This window comes from Chenopodium album, chromosome 18, assembly GCF_948465745.1.
Source record: "Chenopodium album chromosome 18, dcCheAlbu1.1, whole genome shotgun sequence".
NCBI lineage: Eukaryota > Viridiplantae > Streptophyta > Magnoliopsida > Caryophyllales > Amaranthaceae > Chenopodium > Chenopodium album.
Genome location: NC_137851.1, coordinates 36,174,633 through 36,183,925, shown reverse-complemented (window position 1 = coordinate 36,183,925; position 9,293 = coordinate 36,174,633). Strand labels below are relative to the sequence as shown.

The following is a 9,293-nucleotide window of genomic DNA, read 5'->3' as shown; positions in this document are numbered from 1 at the left end:
TGCAGTGGGAGCAAATTGAGTACAAAGTTGGGATTAATAAAAAATAAACGAAAATTGAGATTAATATTGACAGACGGAGCAAAGTTGGGATTAATCATGATAATTTTTCCTACTTAGGGCGTGTTCGGCAAAATATAGCTGTAGAGGTAGCTGTTAGCTGTGCTGGTGGCTGTTAGCTGTATATGAAGCTGTTAGCTGTCAACTAGCTGTTAGCTGTGAAAATAAATAATTTAGTATGAGTGTTTGGTAAACTAGCTGTGAACTGTAAAATTCTAAAAAAAATAGAAGAAAATTCAACAGCTACCTAGCTTTTCACAAAAGTTAATAATGTTAACTTTTCACAAAAGCTACTTCAACCACTAAACTCTACCCCCACCACTACATTCCCAAACACTCATAATTTTTTCTATGTAGTGGTTTGAATAAGTCAAACCACTAAAAGCTACCTAAAAGCTACCCAAAAGCTAGTGCCGAACACGCCCTTAAAAATCACAAGATTGTCTCGATGAAATTCAACCTGCTCAAAAGTAGTACTACGTATTATTTATAACAATTCACTAGTTGGAAGTGGAAAAGACATTTTCATCATCAAGAATACAATAATAGACACATATATAGCCAAGCGAACACAACAGATCCTACAGACTCCAAGAGTCACAAACTACAGAGCTCTACCGATAATTCATGTAAGAAATGTGAAAAAAGCAGCCAAAAATTGCGATATGAACGCACATTAGAAGCTGAAGTATTCCCTTATGATCTACTTATGACTTAAAAATGAAGAATTTCTTAGTCACAGAATTCTACAAAGCTTAAAACATTGTCGTGGACTAGACTAAACAGCATTGTACAACAAATTTTCGAACTTTGACACAGAAGTCTAGTAGTGCCTACTTATACACCCCAAATGGCTAAAAGATGGGCAGGGAAGATGAACTCCCAAGAGTGAAGCCAATAAGATCACCAGAAAGTGTACTAGTTTCGAGGGCTTTTCCACTTTCTGATTTAGGGCTGCTCCCTGCACTGCTGTTAGAGAAATAACCCAGTACACCTGTTGGAGATGAGGCTGATTGAGGGTTACCATCATAGCCTTTCGATATAAGATTAAGAGGCAATATACTCTTGCTTTGAACCCCTGAGCTACTATTGGTGGTGGTTTTAAGGACCTCTCCTAGAGGACCACCAAGTGAGGTTTCCCAAGAACTGGGTCTCCTCTCATTTGTGACGGTATTCACTCTCAAACCCATTTGGACAGTGTCAAGTTCCCATGATAATCTTAAAGGAGATAGAGCAACTTTTTCTCCAGTAGGAGAAGAGGTGGAAGACATAAAATCAGCTGGTGGTATTGAGATTGATAGCTGGGTTGTCCTGTCTGTTTGTGTTTGCAACTTCGACCACAAAATGCTAGATTGATCATCCATGAAGGAGTGACTTGAATGTTGTAGATTGGATCTTTGGGCATTGAGGTTATGGGTTGGACCATAAGACCTCGAGACAGAAGAGTCCCTCTGTGTGGTGTTTAAGATTGCATCAGACGCAAGGAATGCAAAATCGCTAGCAGTGGATTCAGTAACTAAGAATGTGTTTTCATTGGAATTCAGGCTAATTTTTGGGTATTGAAAGTCAAGTCCTGTTCCGCCTTGCATTCCCTGGCTGCTGTTTGCTTTGTTCACAATATGCCTGGAACCACACAAGAAATTTTAGTTAACTTAATTTAAACATCATATACTGGTATTGACAATTGACAGTGTTAAAGAAGGATTCCGACTTGACTGCTTAGAAAACTAATTTCCGATATTCCTTGCAACACTTGACACCCTCCATCTGGAAATGAAAGTTGATTCTCCCAAAATAGTACGGAGTATTACATTTTGATCTGATTTCTTATTATGTCTCGCAAACTACATATGGGCGAAGAATATCTTAGATAATCACAACTTATCCTTAGTAAGGGTTGACAATTTGAGACAATATCACTAGTTCATGACTTGAAGAGTAATGACAAAAAAAATTAAAATTTACAGTAAGGAAAAATTAGGGGACAGTACACAGATTTTTTTTAAGACACAAAAGTAGGTGTAACAAAAAGTTATAATTTACAGTAGTTTGACTTGAATTGAAAGAGGGTATTGACTTTGATGATGTTACCTGTTAACTAGGGAAGAAGGCAAATGATTTGGTGGAACAGGCTGTATGTCCTTGCTTTGATTAAGGTTTATAGCAAAGCTGTTGGATGTACCACCACCAGGCACCACTAATGCACTCAAAGAAGAGGTGGAATTCATGACATTAGTAGCAGAGGAACTAGTTTTGTTAGTGGTGACTCCGGAGATGGAATGTCCAGCATGACCTTCCACAGGCTTTCTTGAACGATGGCGACCTCTGTTCATATGCCGCTCACAGTATTTTTGATCAGGTACAGCATCTCTCGAGCACCGCCATTTCTTCCCATCCGTCCTACGACACCGTCCTGGCTCAGGATCAGCACTGTTGGCAAAGCCGAGATGGAAAGGACCCCATCCAACTAAATCAAACAAATACTATCAAATAAACACACCATGCAGGACAAGTACAGAAATTTAAGCTGCAGACTGCAGATGTATAACTAGTTTTAGACTAAAACATTTATGCTACTCTTCCATCCAACAATTAACATCTATCATCTCGAAATGTCCTGCTATTACATATACAAGTAACATTCTTTTAATACAATTATCCGACCAGTCTTTTCTCAACTCTTCTATTCCCTTATAATCGTTCATTTACTTAACAATTCTAGCCAAAAATAGAAAGGCAAAAGCAATGAAGAATTATTGTAGCTTGAGGGCACTTAATAATGTGATCCATGTTTTTATGTTGCTATCAAAATCATTTATATTTTCCTCTTCTCTCTCAATCCTTTTTTTTAAGAGGGGTGCTCCTATCACAGGAGGGTTAGGGTGAGGATCGAACTCAGGCCACTCCTGGGGGAGATAGAGGGACAAACCGCCCTCCCCTCCATGATCCTCCCTCTCTCTCTCAATCCTTTAGTTGCTTTGTTTGTTACACGTTTTCTTGATTTCTCCAAAATTCAAATTGATCCTAAAGGCTAATGACAAGAGAAACGTGACATCTTATTCTATGTAACCAAATTAATTATCACAATGTGGACAGTAAGTAAGATATACACCTCTTTATACAATAAATGCTTTAATGTCATAGATTAAATAATGGTAGGTGAGCATTTGTGAGCAAGCAGGTGAATTGAAGAAGACTTGAAGGCAAGTAGTACTGGAGATGTTTCCAAGCATTTGCTAGATGAGACAAATCTGATGTACTAACGAAAACTAAATTCACCCCCCTTTATAGATTTTACTCAATGTACAATAGATTGTCCTCTGACAAATTGATAGCTTTAAAGATAAGATCGCTTCCAAAAATTACCATACTTAAAAATGACAGTCAACTAGTTTAGTCAATTAAAGTCTTCTAGAATAATACCTCTTATAAGATTCAAATCTCATCTTATTGAGATATTATCGTATATTAGGAGATTTGATAGAATATTTCCTTATATTTATCTTTTATATTTTAGTTAATTCCTGATATCTTTGTAACTCTATATATTCTCAATTATTTTCAATGAGAAGGCAAGCAATTCTACTCTAATTATTTTCTACTTCTCTCTAATTTATCACATTTGTATTGCTGTCTATGTGACTCATATAAACATAAAGGTATACAAAATTTGCATTAAATGAAGAAAGTTGCTACTAGTAAAAGTTTAGATCAAACTTACATGTATTGGGTCTCAAAAGTCCACTAGAGAAGCTAGAAAATCCTGCTGATTCAAAAGCTCTTCTGATGGGAATCAACAAATTAGGTGGTATGGGAACATTTGCAATAATGTACTTGTAGATCAACGCTTGTTGTTCAAGCTCAAACCATTGAGATGGTGTAAATGGTGCTCTTACTCCATTTGATAAACACATACTTGCATTCAAACTTCCATTACACGAATAGCCTAAATTATACACACACACACAAAAAAAAAAAAAAAAAAAAAAAAAAAAAAAAAAAAACAGAGATTAAACTCAAATTTATTTTCACTGCATAAATTATATGGCATTTAAAATTTTAATCAATTATTGCGTATGAAATAAACACTATAGAATCAGTAAAAAAAAAAACATTTGTTCTTACACTCCCCGTATCTAAAAATTCTTCCCGTTACGATAATAATTGTGTTACACAAAAAAGTCAAAACAAGAGATGTTTTTAGAGATTTATGTATCAATTTGTTGTCACAAAATAAGTTTAATTCTAACCCTTGATTCAATTATTTTTTATTATTCTTAAATTGTAACATTTTTTTGTTAATTTATAGGACTAATAATTATATTGAAAATTAATTGTCACTAAACTTGCTAATTAAAACAGTTTTAAGAGAGAAAGTTGAAAAAGGTATAATAAATCAATGGAAGTTCCTTTATTTTCACTTCTTTTCCCTTTTATGCCCCATAACTTCCTACTATTTTTTGTTCATTCAGCTGGAAAAACCCAATATAACAGAATTACTCAAACAGGGAGACAAGCATATAATTACTACTAACAATATACTCTTTTTTTACATTTCCCTCCACCACCCAAATTTAAATTCAAGTACCCATAAAAAATATTTCATATAACCAAATAAAAAGGCAAAAAAAGTTCCAATCTTTTTGCTACATTAGTACAAGAAATATAAGTAAGATATAAATTAATCAATCATTTCAGCAAATTATTATGGAGTAACAAATTACCTGCACTTTTACTGCAAAATGAATTTGGGTGCTGAAAAAATGGAAATGTAGAGCTTTTTGGTGAAGAGAAGCTTAACAAATTCTGTTCTTGCTGCCAATCAGAAAATGCATTACTTAATTTAGCAATTTTTGTGGGTTTCCAATTATCATCAGAAATTCCTGAAAATGGCATTTCCTTATTTGAAAAATCAGTAGATCCAACTAACACATTGCCCGAATCCGACAACCCATTTAAGCCCATTAAACCAAATTCCATGAAAATGAAGCTTTTGGCAATGCTAGAAGCTTACACGAGTCAGAGAATGAAGCATTGTTTTGATGAAAATGAAACTTTGTTTTATGTTTTTTGGGAGGGGTTTAAGGGAGTACAGAAGGGCTTTTGGTTGGGTTTTGAAAGACGATATTTTGTTTAGAAAGAATGAAATAATTGGAGAGAGAAAGTGAGTGAGACAGAGTGATAGCCAGAAAAGAGAAGGGAGGGTGGGAGTGATTTGACAAAGACAAAAAAAGTCGATATAACGGAGTTTTTTGTTAACTGTATTTTCTTTGTTATTTTTGGACTTCGGAAGTTCGGAGTGTGGACGTAGTGGAGTTGCAATAATACCACGACGGATCAAAATTCAAGTCTTTTTGGAACGGGTCGTTCGGGTCAATATTACCCTTTTAACTCGTCTCGGTTTGAGTAAAGTCAAGATTTATAGAATTAGGGTCGTGTTTGGGTTGAGTCAAGTTCTAGTAAATTCATATTACTTTTGAATTAACAGGTTTGACAGGGTTAAAAATTTGGTCGGATGACTTTCGGTCGAATTGATTCCAGCTCAATTGTTTTTTGTTAAGTTCTATTCAACTTGATTAATATAAAGTTGATTCATTATTAGGTTGATTTCAATTTAGATTCTTTTTGGGTTTGGCTGAATTTGGGTCAGGTTGACCAAATTCAATATTCAAATAAGAGTATTTTTGAATCAGAGTAATTTTGAGTTATTATCTTATAATTGGGTAACAATCAGGTTATTCAATTGTCATTTTCAAATTGTGTCATTAACAATTACTTTCTTCGTTTCTATTTAGTTGACTCGTTCAATTTAGGCACACATATTAAGGAGAGGAAAGAGAATGATAAAGTAACGTGTCAATTAAAAAAAACGGAGGTAAGTATTAATTATCTCATTAGATAAGTTCTTATATAAGGTTTATCTTTAAACCAAATTCAAATCGAATTATTGATGACTTATCATACCTACATAATTGAGATGATAAGTAGTGAACTAATGACATATTAATAGATGATAGCCGTATATGATCAGGTTATGTTTATGTAAAAAAAAATTAATAATGATTAATGAAACAAACAATTACATGAATCAAAGTAATTATGTTTAAGTAAGAAAAAAAAAGGATAGTCAAGGTTGAGTTTGAAATTATGTTTGGTTTGAAATCATGATGAGTTAGAACAAATCAAATTGAATATGATATTTGACCATGTGGTGTCGGTTTGAGTTCAAATCGACTCAAATATGTGGTGGATTGAGTTCAAGTCGAGTCAAATCAATGTCGAATTAAGTTCAGATTAGTTTAAATTCCAATTCGGGTTTAGTTAAGATTGCATTAGTTACATATTGGGTTTGGGTATTGAATTTCTCAAATCAAACCAGATAGCTAAATTAAATTACATTTCAAGACTCCTTACATATGTGGTATGTCTATACTTTCTAACCCCAAAAAAAAAAAAAAAAAAAAAAAAAAAAAAAAAAAACTACATACGTTCGTAACTTTGTATGTCTATGGGTTGTCTTGAAAGTTTACTGTATTTTAATATTCCTCTCTCCTTCTCATCCTACTTAATTTTTTAATAGCGTATTAAAAATAAAGAAATCTTGACATTTGCCATCAGGAAAAACAACTCAATTCACATTTGCTACCATTTTTTTTTTTTCACTTTGCTACCACCCAAATCCCATATTGTTGAATCTCACTACCACTTAAAGGAATCTGTTAGGATCCGTTAAATTTATTCAAAAAAAAATTAAAAAAAGGAAACAGCCACCTGCTAGCCCCTTCTTGTCAACCACCCCCTCTGTCGGCGACCGGCGCCGTCGACCTCACCCCGTTCCCTTTCCTACTCTGCTTGGTTGCCCTACCAAATTCTTACCCTTTGAAATTGTGGGTTTTCAATGGGCTAAGTTTTCGATTAGATGCGAAATTGGTGGTGATGGTGGTGTTGCGGGCTGTGATTGATTATTTTTGGCGAGCAGATGAATTGATGGTGGTAGCGGTTGCTGCGCGCGGTGGCTTGAGGTGGGTTGTGACGGTCGATGCTCGTTGCTATTGAAAGTGGGGGCATAGCGGCTGATTTGTGCGGGGGTCTACGAATTGGTGGCTACGATTGTTAGGTGCGGCTGGTGAATGCGTGCGATGTGGGGTGAAGGTGGAGTGGGTGTTGTTGTGGTTGGAAGTGAGGGTGGCTGGCACTCTAGCAGGGAAGGTGGCTGCGTAGGTGGGGGAAAGGGAAGGGGGTTGGCTGCATAGGTGGGGGAAAGGGAATGAAGTAGGGACACCGACAGTAGGAGGGGAGAGGGGCAACATTGATGGGGGATAGGAAGGTGGCAGTGAGGAGGCTGGGGATGGAGGGGTAGCTGGAAGGTGGCTGAACAATGATTGGGCCCCAATACCGGAAATAGTAACGGTATAAGGCATTACGTAATGAAATTTAACAATGTGGGATTGGGGTGGTAGCAAAGTAAAAAAAAAAAAAATTACCGGTAACAAATATGAATCGATGTGTTTTTCCTGGTAGCAAATGTCAAAATTTTCTAAAATGAATTATATCTTGAAATATAATGCTAAAAAGGTACTTTGTATTCATTTAAAGTTTTAAAATATTAATTTTTTAATCTTTTATTAATATTTAAATATATACATTTAAGGTCAAAGTATTGCATTGATATGTGTTTTAAGTTTAATTATATTAATTATTTTAGGATAAAGAGTATATTCCTATTTTAGGTAAACAACCCATTTTCACGTCTAGGTCGATAACAATTCATCTATTTTGATTAGGGGTGAGCATAAAATGGTACCCTATTAAAATTTCTAAAACTGGAACCTGGTGCAACATGTTTCTCAAAATGGGAACCGAAATTGAAATTTTTTATGGAAAATGAGAATCGAAAGAACATGCATGTTAAATTCTAGTTCCGATTTAAAGTACATTGTCTTTTAATGTACTTAATAATTTTTTGCAAAATTATTTCCCAAAAATTTAGATGGTCACAAATTCAATACATATATTTATAATTATTAAATTAAATTTTTAAAAATTAGGCTTGAATGGGTGTATAATTTAGTTTAAGTGATATATTTTATGAAATTACAGGGTATCTTACAAATTTCAGTTTCGAAAAATTGAGAACATGAATCGGAACATGTTGCTATATGTTCTTAATTTTATTACCCGAAACTGGAATCTCTTATTTAGATTCTGAGTCTAAAACTTATGGTTCTTAACAGGTTCTAGTCCCAATTCAGAGACCTGATTTTTTGCTCACCCCTAATTTTGATTAGTCAAAGTATACGAAATACAAAGTAGACTAAGGTCCTGTTCTTTTGAGCTTCTGGGCAGAGCAGAGTAGAGCAGAGAAGAGCAGATTTCAGCAGAGCAGAGCAGAGTAGAGCAGAGCCGAACCGAACAGAGCAGAGCAGAGCAGATTTTATTATTATTATTATTATTATTATTATTATTATTATTATTATTATTATTATTATTATTATTATTATTATTATTATTATTATTATTATTACTATTACTATTACTATTACTATTATTACTACTACTACTACTACTAATACTATAATAATAATAATAGCAATAATAATAATAATAATGATAATAATAATATATGATTATTATTATTATTATTACTATTATTACTACTACTACTACTACTACTATTATTAATATTATCACATTATTATTATAATCATTAAATATTATTATTAAATATTAATTATTATTATTATTAAATATTATTTTATTATTATTTATTATTATAATTAAAAATTAAAAATTAAAAATTATTATTTTTATTATTATTATTAAAAATTAATAATTAGTAGTATCTTTAAATATTAGTTATTATTTTTAAATATTAATGTTTATTATAAAAAATCAATTATTGTTATTATAATTATAATTAATATTATTAATAATTATTATTTATTATTATTATTATTAAATATTAATTATTATTATTATTATAATAATAATTCAATATTAATTATTATTATTATTAAATATTAAATATTAATTATTTGTTATTATTATTATTATTAAATATTAATTATTATTATAATAATTCAATAGTAAGTATTATTTTTAAGCAGAGCAGCTCTTAAGAACGGGACCTAAAAATATGTCAATAACTTGAAAAACTTTTTGCATGGACCCACAAGGCATGCCATGCCATGTGTCTAGGTAAGCGACCTACAATTGAGTTCCCCATGCCCACATAG

General features: G+C 32.9%; 1 protein-coding gene across 1 annotated transcript; it reads right to left on the bottom strand.

The window, feature by feature from the left end:
• Nucleotides 1-682: 682 nt before the first annotated feature.
• On the bottom strand, nt 683-5,240 carry LOC145590819 (growth-regulating factor 7-like). The gene is made up of 4 exons (XM_081647211.1): nt 4,782-5,240; nt 3,779-4,003; nt 2,149-2,524; nt 683-1,680 (listed from the first exon to the last, which is right to left on the bottom strand). Exons 1-4 carry the CDS (start codon nt 5,035-5,037, stop codon nt 912-914), a joined length of 1,626 nt encoding a protein of 541 aa, XP_081503337.1. The 5' UTR covers nt 5,038-5,240; the 3' UTR covers nt 683-911.
• Nucleotides 5,241-9,293: the final 4,053 nt, after the last annotated feature.